Source organism: Pithys albifrons, chromosome 3, assembly GCF_047495875.1.
Source record: "Pithys albifrons albifrons isolate INPA30051 chromosome 3, PitAlb_v1, whole genome shotgun sequence".
Lineage (NCBI taxonomy): Eukaryota > Metazoa > Chordata > Aves > Passeriformes > Thamnophilidae > Pithys > Pithys albifrons.
Window position 1 is genome coordinate 55,910,974 of NC_092460.1, and position 18,827 is coordinate 55,929,800.

At 41.2% G+C, this 18,827-nt stretch overlaps 1 protein-coding gene across 6 annotated transcripts in view; it reads right to left on the bottom strand.

Annotated features, from left to right (window-relative positions):
• Positions 1–2,848: 2,848 nt before the first annotated feature.
• CRADD (CASP2 and RIPK1 domain containing adaptor with death domain) overlaps positions 2,849–18,827 on the bottom strand; it is a 92,167-nt gene continuing 76,188 nt past the window's right edge. For all 6 annotated transcript variants that reach the window (XM_071552091.1, XM_071552085.1, XM_071552086.1 and 3 more), the window contains exon 3: positions 2,849–3,367. In XM_071552091.1, the coding sequence (XP_071408192.1) occupies positions 3,072–3,367 (296 nt within the window). In that variant the 3' untranslated portion in view covers positions 2,849–3,071. The remainder of the gene's footprint in view (positions 3,368–18,827) is intronic.

Here is an 18,827-nt window from a genome sequence, read left to right on the forward strand (position 1 = left end):
CTGGCTGGTAAGCAAGGCTTATTTGGCATGAAACTTCACAGCTACTGAAGGCTGTTTTCTCAATCATTAAAAAGACTCCAAATGTATTAGTTATGGATAACCTGACATTGGCCAACTGTATCCTGGGCTGCATCTAAAGAAGCATGGCCAGCAGGTCAAGGAAGGTGACTCTCTACCTCTTCTCCACTCCTGTAAGACCCCATCTGGAGTACTGCATCCAACTTTGGGGTTGTCCCACAGGAAGGACACAGAAGTGTTGAAGCAAGATGATTAGAGGGGTGGAGCACCTCAGCAGTGAGGAAAGCCTGAGAGAGTTGGGGCTGTTCAGCCTGGAGAAGAGAAGGCTGTGGGGAGACCCTATAGCACCTTCCAGTACTTAAAGGGGGCCCACAGGAGAGCTGGAGAGGGACTTTTTACAAGGGCATGTAATGCTAGTACAAGGGGGAATGGCTTCAAACTGAAAGAGAGTAAGTTTTCTTTAGATATTAGGAAGAAATTCTTTCCTGTGTGGGAGGCGAGGCACTGCAACGGTTGCCCATAGATTTTGTGGATGTTGTGGATGAGAGATGTGTAGATGCTCTATCCCTGGAAGTGTTCAAGGCCAGACTGGATGGGGCTCTGAGCAACCTGTTCTAGTGGAAGGTGTCCCTGCCCATGGCAGGAGGGTTGGAACTAGATGAACTTTAAGGTCCCTTCCAACCAAAACCATTCTGTGATTCCATAAAATGAAAAATACGAGACTCAAAGTTCTCCCAAAGAAGAAGATATCAGGCTCTCTGACTGTGCCCATTACATGGCTTTATCACCCAGACCGGTTGTCTTCTTGGAGCACTGTGCTAATGCTGGCTTAACTGGAGATGAACTCCCTTGGAGGCCAGTCTGTGTTCGGACTTGGTCCATGCTGGTTCAGAATAAGATAAAGTACTTGCATTTATGACACTGGGAGCCAACTTCTTCCTCTAAATCACATTTTCAGTATTTTCTCTTGTCCCCCATCTCCATCTTTTTTTCCTCCAAACTGCTGCCAGGGAGATTGCATTGTCCCTCTTCCCTAACATGAAAACCACTCTTGTGTCAGTCTCACTGTCAGAATTGCTTTGGACTCCTCATCCCACTCCCTGTGCTGGGCTGTGCTCATATGAATTTGCCAAATGTCTGTGCACCTGCTCCAGGATGGTTTTCAACCTAAAAAACCCCATGCTGGCATTGAAGCATCATTAAACAGAAATAATAAATAAATCACAAACCCTAAATTCCTTTTTATTTTTTATCTGGAATTTCTTGATAGACTTAAACTCAGGAAGTGGGATATGAATAGTTGAGATCTGAGTGAGGTATTACAGGATCACAATTTACTGAAGATCAAAACTATATAGAAGATTAAAACCAAAATACTACCAGATTACTTCAAAACCTGCAGGAGCAGATCCTGCCAGGATGTTTTCTCTGTCCATGCTTCTGAAAGCCAAGGCATATAGGATTTCTTTTAAATATCTTTGTCTTTCCTAATTTCCCACATCTTCCAATATCTGGGTATAGGAATAACAAATAAAAAAATTTAAAAAGCAGTAAAGTTCCTTCTTGCCTCAATAAAGACTTCAGACAAGGCTGTTAAGCTGCTAAATTAAACAGAGCAAATTTTGTAGGGTGGGAAGTTCTCTGTCAATGGCTCTGTATATGAAAAAATCTACAGCAGCTTGTTCATAAATAGACCTGGAAAACCTGCATTGAAAATTTGTTCTTTATTTACTTTACAGCAAACTGCTTGGGGGAATTAAAATGTATTCTGCCTCCCTTCATTAGGCCTCAGAGAGCAGCTGGTCACTTCCATTGCCTTTGGATACATACCTTGTGGACTGATCCCTACTTATGTGGTCAGCAAAATCCTCAGTGTTTTTTTCCAGCAGGAATAAAATATCCTAGACAGAAAGTAAGGAGAAGAGCCCAAGCTTTACTGTTCTTCTGCATAAAATTTTATTCTCACTGGTGGTACAATTACAGCTGACAAAGAAGTTTGGACAGGAATATCAAATCTTTCCCCACTAGGTGCAGAAAAGCTAGTAGAAAGCAAATGAGCCTGGTGGATGGCACAAGCTGGAGGGAGAGCAGTGGAAGGTTCATCTGAACCAGAACCTTCAAGCTTCACTACCCTGTTGGGCATGCAGCAGGCAGAGCAATGTACCTATGGATGCTTGACTTAACTGTGAAACAAGATTGCCTGGATCCAGAGCACAGTCCAAATATTCAGCAGGCAACAGATTGTCTCCTAGTTTATTAGTGGAGACAAACATGGACAACTTAGAAGTTGTCTCCTTTTTCAGCTGCTTCTTGCTCTGTTTGCCTGGTTTTGCCTATCTTCTAGTCACTCTCCAACTGTGTGTCTTCCCTGGGAACTCCCCACCTGTGATTATGGCAAATGTGCTCAGTGCCTGTCTCTTTGCAGAAACCTACACCCATTATATAACAATGGGAGAAACCCTCACAGGAACACTAGGTTTCTGTTACTTCCACTTAGGGCCATTTTCAAAGGCAGAGTAAGGTGGCAGCCATCTATCCTAGCAAGAAACTGCATGTGCTGAAACTTTTATAAATGTGAAATTAGCCACCTGCAATAACTGTTGTAAAATTGTTAAATTAGTAATGGTGATTACTCATTTCTTGCTGGGATATCAGGGTAATATCATGAAACAGCAGTAAAAAAGGCTTCCATATAGTCCAGAAAATAGGTTAAACCAAGTGTTGCTCCCTCAGTGAAATTAGAAACCTTGCTGAACTCACTGCAGGGATGCCTGCTTGCAAGAACTTTGTCACCCTATATCCCCACTGAAATAGCACAAAAGCGAATAGGAAAGAGTGATCCATTTTTTAATGCCTGCTAAAAATTAATCTGGCATGAAAAGAATTACAAGTTACAAGATGCCACAGAAAACTTGAATGTTTAAGCTTAATACAATCATAGTTGCCAACCCCATTTTTTTCCTGGTTTGAGGTGTCCAATCTTCAACATACGTTTGCATCCTCTATGTTTAATTTAACAAAGTACATGGAAGCTCGCAATCAATAGCATGGCTTCAACTAAGCATGCACAGTATCACAGAAGGATCCACTTCTCCTGCTATCAGACCGGCTTGCAGACTTTGGATCGTTGCTTTTTTCCCCAAACGCTGTCTCCACAGGACAAATGCAGCTACTATTTGTGACTGCAGGTTGTAAGGGTGATCGACTTTACATCGATAGATGTCAGTATGGGACAAACCCAAGCACAGAACTACATGCTCCCATTCGGGTCCCAGCCTCATTGCAAGCTTGTTCAGCTGCTGATCTGTTGGTGAAGTCTTCAAAATGTGTGGTGCAATAACAGTTAAATCTGTAAAAGAAAACAAAAAGATTAAGAAAAAAATGCCTATATGTGTCACTAGGCAATGCTGCAAATATTAATGTGAGACCTCGACAAAGGAAGAAATAAGCATAACCAAGAATTAATTAATTAAACAGAGTACATATTCATGTAGAAAAATTAATTACATCATCACCTAATGCTCAGTAGACTATACAGGGTGCCTTGTGGTTTTGGACGCCAGTAATCAAGATATTAGAACTGTATACCAAAACAAAGACTTCTAAAGTAATTATAGATTTCAAAGTACTGACCAAGAAAGGTTTTCAAGGAACATGTTTCCAGCAGCCATCACCCTCTGAAAATCAATCTGCTTGCACCAATATGATAGTGACAAATGACAAATATGGAACCAGTAACACCTTATTACTCCTGTTCTGTGACTCTGCTTATACACTTGAGAAATAAATTTGATTCTTTAGCTAGTAGGTATTACTCTGCTCTTTTTTTGGTTTTTTGCTAAGGGCCATTCACAGAAAATTCTTCTGTCTCTTAAGATGTCACTTACCCTTTGTGCCTTGTCATATGGCAAACTCATTTCAAGGAGACCAGCTTTTGGGCTTTTCTTCTATTTGAATGAATCCATAAGAACCCAAATGAACAGGGCATCAACACTGTTCACCAGTACAAATTATGCTTTCTTATCCCCCACCCCAGCTGCAACACTCCCGAAAACAGGTATGTCTGTGCTACAGCCCCACGCATCTGACCTCCTTGAAGCTGTTTTCAGGAGAGTGCAAGGAGGTCCCATTTTCTCTAAGAGATTTTTGCCCAGTGTTAAGTAGTCCCTTAGTATTGTCCAAGTACCCAACAGAACACACTCTTCATCCAAACAGATGTTGAGCATCGAACTGGTACCTGAGGAAGACAGGAGCAATACAACTACAAGCTTTCACAGGAAGCATTAAGGGTAGCTGTGACTGTCAGTGGTAAAAATCTTGCAGGGACCGAATCAAGCATTTCTTACATACACAACAGATTTCTTTACGTGTTCCCTATGATAATCTGATAATTTATAAAAGAAGAAAAAAAAAGCATTCAGACAGTGTTAGTAGCCAAGTGAGCATACAGTGCTATTCAGAAACATGCTGTATGGGATCCATCTCACCTAATTACAGCTAACACCTCCTGAACTAAATATGTTAGGATTAATTATTGGTAAGGGGAGAAATAGGCTCTTCTAGAACACAAGCTCTCTCACTGGAAAGAAGATGTCTAAAATAATCAGATTAATGACTCCTCTAAACATGCACATTTCTCCCCACTGATTGCAAAAGGAGCACTGGGTGTAAGCTCAGATGTTGGCATTGATGATGCAAACAAGCCAGGGCTGATGAAATGATTCCCTAATTTCAAACAACACACTAGTTACTTTGAAAAGGGGCATTTAGAAAAACAATGTAACATACCTATAAAGCAATTTATTTTTACCCTTTGTGATCACAAGATGAAATGAAGGGTCAATGCAACCTGCAAATTACTGCTCTTATTCTGTTACTGAAAATACTGTGACAAAACAGGCAAAATATCACCACGAAAATGCTGAGACCAACAACAGCCTGTCGAGCTGAAGCAGCAGACTCCCTACAGAAGTGCTTCTTTGCAAAATCTAATTTGTAGCTTCCATATCATGCTCGCAGTCTCCACCACAGCAAAACAGCAACATCAGAAAGCACCACTCCTACATTTTATCAAAAGTAATTGTTTTTGCATAGAACACCCAAAGCCTGCAGATGTTTGTGCAATTTAAGCCCAATAATACATAAGTACTATACCAAGCTGCTTTGAGTAAAGGGAAAATTGCTTTCTGAAGTGTATTTAGGTCCCTTTGATCTTTCCATCTCCAGATTGCCAAAGGAACCTGCGGCAAGTGCTGGTTTGGGGATAGGGCAAAGGATGCACAGCTTCTGAAGAAGGCTGAGCAATACCGGTGTGGCTGCCTATGCTGTCACATCACATGTGACACCAGTTTCACAGGTAGGTCAGGATAAGGGAGTGCCTTTCATGAATGTAAATAGTAGAGAATAAAATAAATATAACTACACTATGCTGTCACCAACACTACTTTTTAATAATAAACCCTTGCCTTGGCTTTGGGTCAGCTGCAAAGTGCAAAGCAGTGTACTCACAATTGTGATACCTGCCAGCCTGGGCTTTTTGCTCTCAAGCTGGAATTTTTATACTTCAAGTTCACTAGCAGAATGATTTTATGATACTGAAATGTGATCAGGTAGGGAGGCCTAACAATAATACATGTTGGTTTGTCCATCCAGCCTTTGATATTACGCAGGTTTTTTTACTACAACAAATATCTTGCCTTCAGTCTGTTATCAGCCCTTTAATAAGAATCAGAATGAAACCCATCCAGGAAATCTTTTCATCTTAGGCTACCATCTGATTCTAATATGGATGTGGAAAATTCTGGGACAGAAGCCAAATGTTAAATTTAATACAAAGGACTGTTATTTTAGTCCCATTTTATTTTCTGTGATAGCTCATTTTCAGCTCTGATACAAAGTCACTGAGGAAAATCTGAGAGAAATATTACATGACAGGCAGTGTTATTTAGAAGTACAGAGAAATACTTTGTGAGATCTTTCAGTTAGGCAAATGCAAAAATCACAAAAAGATTTTATGTTATAGGATTAATGGCACTCCTAATTCAATAAACATAATGGCATTTCAGGTGAAATGGAAATGAGTTCTCTGTGCTCAATGCCCAAACTTCTTTGAACACATTTCAAAAAACATTAAAGATGCCCTTTTTTTTGTTATGTTTACTACAAACCCTCACTAATAATCTCCATTTGTCAGGAACTGCCTGAGGAAGGTTAATGGGATTAGACCAAAAGTTTCAGTTATGCATATCCTGCCGTTGCATTTGAAAGGTACTTTTAGGATATTGAGAGCTCATTTTTGAAAAAAAAAAAGTGAAGCTCTTCTTGCCTTAGGTGGATCCGATGAGGAGGTGTACATGCTTATGTTAGGCATGTGCTTCAGCTTAGCAAAATGAGGACTGCACTGTTAAAAATGGGAAGAAGTGGGGCTTGGGACACCACCAGAGGGTGTTGAGGGTTTCTCTGGAGAAGGTGATTTGTGGTGCTGTCACCTCCAGTGAGAGCACCAAGTGGAACACTGTCCAGCTGTGGACAAGGTCTATGCTGCAAAGTGTCAGGGCCTCATGCTACAGAGATTTAGGGGCTGAAGTCTCACTGCTCATGCTGAGGTCACTAAGTCCTTAAGGAATGAGAAGCTGACAGGTTTGTGCTGGGCACTGAGCCAGCCTGGTGCAGAGCTGGTGTCCTGGGAGTGCCAGCCAGCTCACTGGCACAGCACTTGAGACCATGAAAAGTCCCTTTCTCAGGGCAGGAGATGGGAAGGACTGTCGCCACTCTGGTTTTGGAGCTGAAACTGACCCAGAGGAAGACCTGCAGCTCCTTCTATTCAAAGCTGCAGCAAAAGGGAACGTGATTCTCCCCATTTTCAACTCTCACTGGTCAAGGAAGCTTATCCACACTAAGCTTTTATCCTAGTTGTCCCAGTCAAAAAACAGATGTTGACAGCTTCTGGCCTGTGTGTACATCTATGCTTCCAGACCACTGCACAGACCAGGAGACACAATGGTGCTGGTAAGCATGGACAGGAAACAGAGCTGGACATAAACAGACAGTATCACAGATATATAACAGACAAAACAGAGCAACCCAGATACCAAAGCTATACGTGGGGCAAAGACAGCCACCCATTGCTTTTGTATTACTTTTTCTTCAGGACTTCTCCAGCTTTAAGTAGTAGATTCAAAGAAGAAATTTCAAAAATCAGGTGGATGGAAAATAAACTCACATCAGCTCTGTCCTGTTTAGCACAAAAGGGAAGATGCAAGATAAAGTTCAGGGAAAATGGTCTTGGAATTACTCAAAGACATTTTTTTCTGCTTTTCCTTTCTCATCATCATCCCCAGGTGATGAAAAAAGATGAGATCACCCCTTAGGTTGTCTTGCACCACGGGAGAATCTTTATCAGCGCTGAGGAACTGAACTCCCACTCTCTATGCTGCTGGAATGCAGTGGGGAGTAAGAAAGCTTGGCTCCAACACAGGAGACAGAAGCAAAAAGGACTAAGGCAGTTCTGGTGATCTGCAAAGCACTCAGCTGATTCCACAGAAATGCAGGCCACCAAAGTGCCTTATGGTTTTGTCCAAAGGACTTCTTTGTGCATGACCAAAAGCATTTGTTGGGAGTTTCAGGGACTTCCCCAATTAAGTCAATACATTTTAACATGATGTTACACAACCCCCAACCTTTATGGATTCTCTCTCACTCCCAGCAGGGCACTCACAGCATGTCTGTGAGAAAGTGTTATCTCTCCATGGGAATCCTATTTCTCAAAACAGGCAGAGAACAAACAGTAGGTGGAATAAACAGAATTTTGCCACACTGATCTTTTCCAGGCCTAGTTTTCCTAGCCGTGAAAACCTCCTTGAGCGAAAACTCTTTTTTCTCCACAAATAAATCTTACACATTTAACTTTTTTCTACCTACATAGGTGTATGGAGTCCTTGAGTGATCTGGACCCTCTTATCAGATCCTGCTTATAATTTCTGAAAAGGTCAAAGCTAACATTTCAGGAGTACTCTTTCATCATTTTTTCTGGCATCTGGAGTATAGTTTTTCCCTGAGAAGTGCTAAAGTTAGATCAAGAGGTTCCACAAGCAGCAAGACAGAGAAGCCTTACTTCCCCCAGGTGTGAGTACTAAAGTTGACTTGCACTTCAAGACTTCTCCAGCTGCCTACCAGTTCTCAAGACACTCATGAAATTGCTCCTCTCCTCGACAGCAACTAGGTAGGCTTCATGAAGTTGGCCAACAAGTTCAGAAGCTACCAGAGGTACATGCATGGCCCACAGCAGAGAAGTGCATGGCCTTGGTTTCCATAACAAATGCTAAAAGGGACTTCGAAACTCCATAGAGCTGTCATGGCTAACGTGCCAGCAATGACATTTGGGGCACTTCACCTCAAGGAAAACATACATAGTAATAAATCTAATGTCAAGTTCTTCTTCCCTCCAGTCCCCTTGGAGCACAGTGCACTTGTGCAACTCTTCCTGAACCACTGACACAGCATTGGATATGAAATGGGCATGGTTGCCAAGACTGTGTGCTGTGTATTTTGGCAGCTGTGCTATGTTCCAGAAATTATTTAATGAATAAATGTGACAATAGAAAGTAACTTGCACATAACCAGATATATTTGCTTTAGAATGACATCCCCTTGGCCTGAGCACAATGTTGAAAGTGTGTCATGAAGCAAAACAACACTTGGTACATCAGGTCGGGACAGGCTTTCAAGAGCAGTGAGGTGGGGTTGCAGAACCTGAACTGAAAGTAAGTATTTAATGGTCTCACTAATGGGACTGGAGACTTCTGAGACTCTCAGCCCCCTTGAGCTGTCAGAGATGCTGGATGAAAGCGAAAGCAGAGAGTGAGCATTTTGAGAGATTCCAGTAGGTGTTGTGACTACTGAACTCAAACACAAGACCATGGTGGAGGTCCTGGTGAGAAGGATGGAATAAACACAAGTTGCTGGGTAACTGCAAGGAGTGGCTTAGCTTGATTTGTTAGAAAAGAGGATGGGAGGTGACCGTAGATCTGAATTTGTGCAGCCGTTCTGCTGCTTTCTTGTTCAGCTGTTCTGTTCCAACTTTATCCTAACAGGCAAAACTGCAAGCAAATGGCTGCCCACTTTCTACATCACATCCAGATTCAAGAGCCAACCTGCAGCCATGAATGACTGGAGTGTCAGACAGACAGTGTCATTCTGGATATACAACACTTGGCAGACCCGCATGGAGCACGCAGCACTTGGCCTCTCATATTCAAGTTAAAAATTATCATGAAGCATTATAAGGTTATTTCATTGAGGTGAACTTTAGGGCCCAACTTGGGATTTAAACACAAGGAACGAGATCAAATTGCTAATCATCAGGAAAAAGTAGAACAGTCTATCCAGACATCAACTCCTACTATGAAATTTGGGTGTGGTTTTTAATCTTGTTGTCATTGTTGCTAATTAAACACCAGCCTGATTCAAAGGCTGGGAGGGGAACATTAGTGTTTTGCAAGACCTACAAATCTTAGGCTCCAGAGAATATGGAAAAATATTTCTCTTCTGGGTATCAGCATATACATGACTTCTATGCGTCTGCAAACAGCACAGATCACACAGCCCATCCAAAGTCTACTCAAAACCACCAGGTCCACTTCCTGGTGTCAGTGGGTTCTAAGAGGTGTTTGATCAAGGAGTGAGATGAACTGAACTGTAAATCCAGTACTATTTGCAGACAGATAGCTAACCCCACTAGAGATATCTTTTTATACATAAAGTTAATATACTCAGCTTAATTCACTTACAGAAGAAGATTGAAATAACTCGGAGAAGTTGTATGGCCCTCTCCTGCTTTTAGCACGTGCATAGCTGTTTCTCTGTCTCTCCTGCCAAATGTGAGTGGTGAGTTACATGGGTAGCTGCGAGGTGGAAGGCATGGTAGCTGTTCCACTGATCTATGCTGGTTGCCTCCTCTGTAGGCTCCTGCTGCCTACCAGAGAGATGCCCACCTTCTTCATACTATCTGAGGTTACTGGAGGACAACATCTAAAGATGATTACCAAGCAGTGTTGAGCTATGTTCTCTGCTTGGGAAATCCAGCTCCTCCCTCCCACAGAGTTGACTCACCATGGGGAAATCCCAGGAATGGAAAACCTGCACCTCTGTAGGAACAACAAGTCCAAAAGAATCTTAAGAATATACACTATCTTCTCTAATGCAATCAAAATCAGCACATTTTTTCAACTCTTTGGGTTATAGTCAGAATGTCCAAACACATGCTGCAGTTATGCTTCACAAAGTACAGTTTCTGTAGCTTGATAACTCTGATCTGATGAATACAAAGAGAAATATATGGAAAGTGCATGAATGAAACCAACTTCTGTCAATTAGTGACTCGTAAGCATACTTCTATCAAGGTGATTTACATTTCCAGGCTTCTTAATTAGATTATGAAAGGCTTTAATCAAAATGAAAGCAAATATGAAATACATTTTTAAGACTGGCTGCAATCTTCCACATTGTGCTGGGTTTTATGACTTGCATTCAAAGATAGCAAGTTCTCTGTCTTATTTTAAACAAATTGCAATCTACTACCACTACTATGACGGCCAATGTGCAGAATAAATTGTGGCCATGATCCCATTGATAATCAAATCTATAGCAACTTTAAACGATCTCCCTAAAGTGAAGCATAATCCACCCATGGTACCAAATCAGCATCTTCCTGCCAAAAGCTCACTGGGAATCTGCATCAGTGGTGTAATTAAAAAGCACATATATCTTCATTTGTTGGCAATCTCTTCTCCTGTGTGAGCTCTAAAGCATCCCTCTCTGTGACATGAAGTACATTTTGAATATTAGGCTAAGAAAAAGAGACTGCATAAAATTTTGTAAATCTACAGGCAATTCAAAACAACAGATGTTTCTATTTTGGCTCAATGCCAGTAGCTAATTCCTATATTCTTTATCACTTGCTAATGACTGCTTAGTAGCTGCAGATGTGGAAGCAGACTGCTAAAACCTGAAATATAAATATTCAGATTTCATGACAAAAGTTTTCAGTTGTATTCCCACTATTCAGTTACAGTAGTTATGCAGTTTTCTTGATTTTTTAAAATCTGTCTTACAAGTTCTGTACCTCCACAAATCTCTACTATACTGATAGCCTTCAGTAGTAATCTATTTTAAACAGATTGACAGAGAAGTCCCTAAATAAATTAACTCTGTCTTCAGTTTCCACCCTTTTCAAGCCATTGGGAGCAATCCCCGAGTTTAAGGAACTAGAAGAGATTGAGTTTTCACATCTTTGTTCCCATTTTACTGTAAAGAGCAGGGAGGAAATTTCAGCAGTTAATAGTGTGGATGCTATTCTGTTTTCCATGAAAAAATATTAATTACAATCCCACACAGTATTTCTCTGCTGTTGCATACCATAAAATCAAATAACAAATTTCATAAATAAATGGCAGCTGCAGACAGATGAAAGGAAAAGAGCACCTATGTGAAGAAAATACAAAGATAACATACTATAACGTCTTCTCTCTTTTCAGGTGGGAGGACCATACATTACAGGCAGGATTGGACTTAATCATGCTGAAGTTTCTTACCTTTTTATTTTTAGCAGCATCTGATACTGCTCTAGGCACTGAAGTAAAAATAAAATTTGCTTGATACTTTCTATTAGTTTTGATATTGTCATACATAAATAAGCTGTAAGCATAAGCACTGAAGCCACAGCTAACGATGTCATCATTGCAGCAACACCTTTGTTTTAGATGTACAAACGGGTTTAGCATGCTGCAATACACCAAAGAAAAAAAGAAATATCTATTCAGTTAGGAGGTTCTGTGGAAATTCTGAGCTTTTGGGAATTACTAGACAGCACAAAATCACCTGCTAGTCTGAAAGCACAGAGATGAGAGTCTTTGGTTTACAGGCCACCAGTTACTCCAAGAGTCAACCCTAGAAATAATGCTGAAAAAATCAAATGCTGACATATGTAATTGCATACTCTATACGATATACTTTTCTATATACTTTTGAATGCTCTGCAGTTCCTAGTGAATTCAAAGGAGTTTGATAATACTCGTGACACCTTCAACCATTAATTACAGATCTGAAGCTCATAGAGCCATAATTTCTCTTTGTCAAGTTTCTTTGCCATGCTATCACAAAAAATAAATTAGTGGGTGGTTGTATGAAGTCAGATGATCGTAAAACACACTCATATTTGCAGTAGATGTCTCATGGTATCATAGGAGGCAATGTGTACCCATATGGACAGAGCAGCTCTGACAGTGTAATTCACAAACAAAACTGGAGGAACTAATGACTGTTTTGTCAGCGAGGTGACAAACTCATGACCAAACTTTTGACAGGGGATTGAAAGCTAACTTCTTTTGACAGATGCTACTTAAATGCTCATTTCAAATAGCCTGAGCTGTCTTTCAAAGAGCTGAGGAAGTTTTAATCCTGCTGTTCCTTTGTATGCAAGAATCGCAGCAGATTCCTTAGGCTTTTTAGATTCTGAGTACAGTGAGAATTTTTTTTCCATCAATTTTCCTATCAAGAAATCTTTCTAAAGGCTGCAGCACTTCAGCAAAACACATGTGCTTGGACTTCAGCTATTAGTGTTCCTTTCATGCAACAACAATAATCATACTGCCAGCATGAAGGACCGTTTTCTCATATATCACAACTAATCATATATTTTTCCCTTGCAGGACTTAAATATGACAACAAGCCACTATATTTAGCCTTGGTAAAACTGTTCATTCCTCTTTGAGATTTTTTTCCTTCAAATTGGCTTTTCTTTTTGCTTTGGCTCAAGTCAGTAGAAATATCAGAATCAAAGATCTGCACAACAGATGGAGCTCGGTTGAGAAGAATGCCTTTGGCTGTTGAGGATCTTTGCCTGGCAGGTGTCAAACCAAAATTAATACTGCACATATTACAGCAAAGTGAGACTGCGTTCCTTTCTGACCACAAACTCATATTAATAGAACAAGCCTTGCAGAGCAAGGTAAAATAGTACTATCATGCTGAATCCTCCACTGTTTGGCATTTTATTTAATAATTTACATCCATGCAAAGTAGGTAAACAAAATGCAACAGGTTAATTTAGTGTCTCTTTACAGACATCCTGCACAGGTGCAAAAGACTTCACAAAATGCCATAACCAACATCGACTTAGACCTCTTCTGTTTTTTTTTTTTTTTAAATGCCTCTTTTTGCATCACTGCCTTAAAGGTTTATGAACTTTACAATAGACTTCCTGACATTTCAAAATCCACAGAGAAAAAACAGGTACTGGTAGTAAAATACACTGCTCAGCTACCATCTGTTGCTACGCCTGGTTTCCAAATGCAATTCAACAGCCCGAGTCAGAAGGCAGAGCTTGCCCTAGGTGTCAGGAAGGAGAGCTTAAGGTGGCATCACCTGCTTCTCTCCATTTTCAGAAGAGTGGAGGCTTAGCATCAGAAGCAGCCCTCTTAAGTGCCAAGTCACTTGAAGATCTGAAAGAAACCCATTTGGAATCTCATAGCTGGCTTCACACACCTGTGTGTCCAAAAGCAACTTTAGCTGACCAATAGGGCACTAATTGCAGAAGGTCACAGTCACAGGATATTTAATTATCTCTAAAGCAAATGTGAGATTTTATTTGTGTGTATATACAAATATATTTACATGCATAAATGTCCAAAATCTTAATTTAAAAAAATCAAAGTCTTAGATAGATGCAAGTCAAATTAATTTCCTTTTTTAACTTAATTTCCACAAATTCAGGTTAGGAATCTGTCACAACACCCTGGTAGGAAAAGGATGAAAACAGGAGCGTGGGTGAAGTAATTTCCTAAACAGAGGTCCCAGCTCAGGAGCACTTTACACCACCACGGGATGGATGAGCAGTTCTTTCCCCTGTGAGTCAGCACTGACCTAATACGGGCAGTCTGTGCTCTGCGGCGTGGTTGCCCCGTGACCGCGCCGGTGCGGGTGACCCAGCACCCTGATCAGCTGTGGCCAGCAGAGATCCCAAGGAAGTACCCAAAGTAATGAGATGACTCACAGCTGCAGCCACGCACTTGAAGGCTGAGGACACAACTACTCTTTTACTCACTCGGGGGAACAGTATTTTGCCAAAGCAACTGAATCAAGTTCAAAATCAAACAAGCAATTACAAACATTTGTATTACTTAGGGTATTTGTAGACTATTTATGCTAGTTGTATATGGATGTATGGCCAGACTTCATGAACGAAGATTTGGGCAAGGCTCTCCCCACGTGGCTCTGCCCTTCCAGCCTGCACAGTGGATTGTTTAGGTGAGGCACAGCATGCGCAGAACTGGCCCCACCGTTTAAGTCCCAAGGTCCATCTGCCACGGCCGAGCGAGCTTGGACAGTGACAGTGAAGTCCTCAGGACTGTCACAGCACCCGGTACTAACCGGGGCTGACCCTGCTGAGCATCCGAGATCTGACGGGATGGGATGGCAGGGAGGCATTGAACTGCCAGGGAATGGTCCCCACTGAGACTTGAACTCAGGTCCTTGGGATTCAGAGTCCAGAGTGCTCTCCTTTACACCACGGGACTGCCCCCTATGCTAGTATTAGTGGGACAATTAATATGCAAAACCTAAACATTTTAAAAAATAATTTGTTTAAACAACTAATTTTCTTGTCTCATGCACAGAGAACAGTGTTTCCCCTTATAGTTTCATAGTCTGCTAGCTGCCAAACTTTAATACAGCATTGAAATTTCAGACATTTTGGCTTTCATATGTAGCAAATCAGAAATAAAAACGTTTTCACACCAGAATGAAAAGGCTGGAAGATCAGACAGACCATAAAGATTTGTTTTACTTGGTTTGAGAGTTTTACATAGCTATGCCTAAACTAAAACTGAAACAAAACCAAAAGGCAAAACAAAAAACTAGACAAACCTCTTCTGTCCCAGAGATGCAGAAATACCAGTGATATTTGTGTCCCTGAAGGAACCAAACCTGAAATCCTGCTACAAACAAGAGAGAAGGGCTGTTATTTCCTTGACAACAAGGAGGTTCCTGACGTCACAGCAGTCTCCTAGACGTAACAATGGAAAAGCAATCTTAAAAAAGGATTTTTTTTAAGCAAACCTCTTTTTAGTTCTACAAACTCAGAAAAAAAGAAATCAAGGAGTTTTTTTCATAATGCTGACAATATTCGCACCAGAACTGTAAACATCAACATCTTTATCTTTTTTTCCTTTTTCAGATGTAACTCTTAGGTGTTATTTGATTTTATTAAAGAAATCACACACACCCTGCAATGAACCTTCTAACAGATTTTGGCATTAGACAGGGATGTTTTGAGCTTCACATTCAACACGTTACCTCAATTTGTGTGTGTGCTCCTCAGAGAAGAGTTGATCCTGGTGATGGGAGGTTAACACATTCTGCAGAAGTGGCCTCAGATTTCCCTTTGTGGGAATGTGCCACACCACATCAGAGTACACAAACCCAACAGTGCTCTGCACTAACCACACAAACAGTGCCCAGCTACCTAACCAGGCCTTCCCCTTGCACTTCAGTTTGTGTAAATATGCTAATGACAGAGGGTGCATGTGCAAGTTTACAAATTCAAGTGCGGAAGACAGATGAAGATTTGTCTGCAATCCCTTGTTTTTTTCTCATTTTGGGAGACTACAGATGTCTAAGTCTATTATGCAGCCTAGGACAAGACTGACCTACTTCAGTATCTTTATTCAGTTTTGTGGCTTGAAAATGGGGGATCCTTGTCTGCTTGAGAGAGGTTGACAAGAACATGAAGGTACTGCTACAAGCCAGGTTTTTCAAGACACACTATTTACTAAGCATTATTTAGTGACATTTATACTATATTTGAAGCACTGAAAACTTCAGACACCCCATGAAAACTCCTTTCTTAAGGCATCTTGGAATTTATAGATGTATAAAGGTTTTCACTTCCAGGATTGCCAAGTGGATAGGGACAGTCAAGCTAAAAACTGTGACAAGCCTCAGTGATTTCAGAAAGCTCTGTGGAGGCAGATTATGAGATTGTGGACAAGAATCCCTGGTTCACCTCAAGAAACCACACCTACTTTATACACAACCCAGGTCTTAAGCATTTGACAGAGACTCAACAAAGCCCTTCTGTAAACCAAGCAAGGAAAGTAGAAGCCATTTGACTGTTCTTTGTGTCATGCAATTATTTCCACATGCCAGTAGAGAAACTCCATCAGTCAAAGATGCCTGTGCCTGTAAGTGAGGCAGGAGCACAGTGGAGCAAAAGTCTCTTTGAACAGCTGAACAAAAGCTTGATGAAGGAATTTCAACAACGTAAGAAATTGTGTCAGATACACAAGTGCAAAAAAAATGCAGCTCTGTAAACCTGCAGAATGCTATTTTAAAGACAGTTTCATTAAGAAACTCAGCTTGAGAACATCTATCAAATATGATCAGAGCTACATGTGGGGACAGCAGGAGGCAGCTGAAGCAATCTGCAGCACAGCTCTACTGCTCACTGGTCTCTGACCCTGAGAAAAAAGATAATTACTGCATGAATACACACATTAGACCAAAAGAGAAAGCCTAGAAAACTACGTATCTCTACTACAAAGAGATGGTGAAAACTCCTCAGGTTTTGTGCAGTAGTCTACAGCTTGGTATGTGTGAATCTGAAAAGCTTTGTCAGACTGGCAACACAGCTGTGGCTTTAATTTTGAAGTCCACGTTTTTCTGCGGGAATCATTAAATGTAACATACTTGTCCTGTTCAACAAAATCTCTCTCCATTTTTTATTCCTCTGAAAATTTAATTTAATTGTGCAACATTCACTTTAGAAACATATTTGAAGATGTTTTAGATATGACCTCATTTGTACACCACCCCAGGCTTTCCAGGAACTCTGAACCAACAGCCTCCTAGCCTTGCTTGTATCTGAACTAGTGTGTTTTATAGTTTCCACACTATACTGTCAGGAAGCTCCCTGTGCAACTGGCCTTGCTGCACGAAATACAAACACATATGGAGGAGAGTTTTAAATCTTGGGTATGGGTTGTTAAAAAGGCTTTCTATATATTAGTTAATGTACACAGAGATTGCTACGATGTTCAAATAACTCCGAAGAGCTAGGCCTACATAGGTGAAAAAGGAAAAGAACCAGAAGAGCCAGCAGCCCAGCAGCTCATCCATGCTGAATTTCCTGCTCATAACCACTGCTTTGAAAGGTGCCCATCTTCAGATGCCGATGGAGCCCGGCCTCGCCTCTGCAGTTTTAATCAGAGAAGCTAATTGACCAGGTCCCAGAAATGCAAATAATAAGTTGTCTCAAATAATCTTGAGTGAAGAACTGAGCATATAGGAATATGGAAATCCAGAGGTACTGATAACCAAAGGGAGCAGAAAACCAAAGGGGTCAGTAGTTATTTGAGCTAGAAAGTCTGAAATGTTATGAAGACAAATATACACCTCACCTCTATGCTGTCAGTTGCTTCACATGGAATTTAAGGCATTGGGTTTAATATGAAAAAACATACCTTTGAGTCAAATTCTGATCTTTGCATTTACACAAAGTGATAGATTTTCCAAGACAGTTCACAGCGTACATTTCTTCTCGTCTCTCACTGTTAGCACTGACTTAGCCTATTCCCACCATCTGCCACGTCCTCCATCTCTCCTTTGTTCCCTGCCTCATGTCTCAGCTGCTGGAGGACTCTCGAGCTGGGATAAGATGCTACCACCATGTCTGTCCACCACAGAAAGGCAACTGATCTGTCTCCCAACCCACGCTGAGTAGGCTTGAAGCCCTCATGGGTGGACTCCTCTGTGTTGCAAGTTTTTCCATAACAAAAATCCCCTCCTACTTTTAAAAAATGCATTTGTTTTTTTCTTTTTTTTTCTTCCTTTGCCAGCTTTTTTTGTCATTCCCTGCCCACTTTTTCAAGCAGGAAGCAGAGTGACAGGGAGAATAATGATTTCCTCAGCTTGTGTTGGAAAAAAACCACAAAAAATTTCCACCAAGACAGAATTTTTTTTCTGTTTTGTTTTGGGTTTTTTTCCCCAGTGAGGCTCAGAAGCCATTCTTTTAATTTAAAATTTCCTAAGAAAGTGTCCAGTTAATGCTGTCATTTGGTGTGGAAGGTAGCAGAGACCTGGTATCTGTTTCGTTTAGCACAGATCCCAGCCTTGAGTGTGGCAAGAGGTCAGCTTGGGCTTTTCTCTTGAATTGTATCTTTGCAAACCTCTTTTCAGGGTTTCGGTGGTATGAATCAAATCCCATAGCACAGTGTGGATACATCGCTCGTCCTGCTTTCCTTCTGTCAATTGGCTGTGCACATCCCCAGTGTTAATCCCCACTGCCTCCACATGTTCAATGAGGAAAGAAAGCACTGGTGAGTGAGGAGAGGACCTGAGTGTCCAAAAGCTGCAGCAGCCTTCCCACGCATGGAAGGGAGCATCACGGATGGGTGCAACCAGTGAAGGAGCACAAAAAGGCATTGAGGCCATTCACTGATGGGCAGGGCTCTGAGCAGGCTTGGGACTCCGTCACCGATGAGACCAGTGTGTGCATCACACACAGTCTCGGTTTCAGCTCAGGAGTCAACCTTGTTAGGGTGTGGTTGTCTGAGCAGATGGCAAAGCATGACGACTGCTGGGCTAAGATTTTGCTACCAAATCAGCCCCCAGCTGTTTTCAAAAATAAAGACTGCTGCTCTCTTTACCAATGCAAAAATAGACATCTCTCTAATTCCCTTCTTCAACATATTATTTCATGTATTACACGAGCACATACCTAGCCAGACTATATAATTAACATTACACAATTTTTA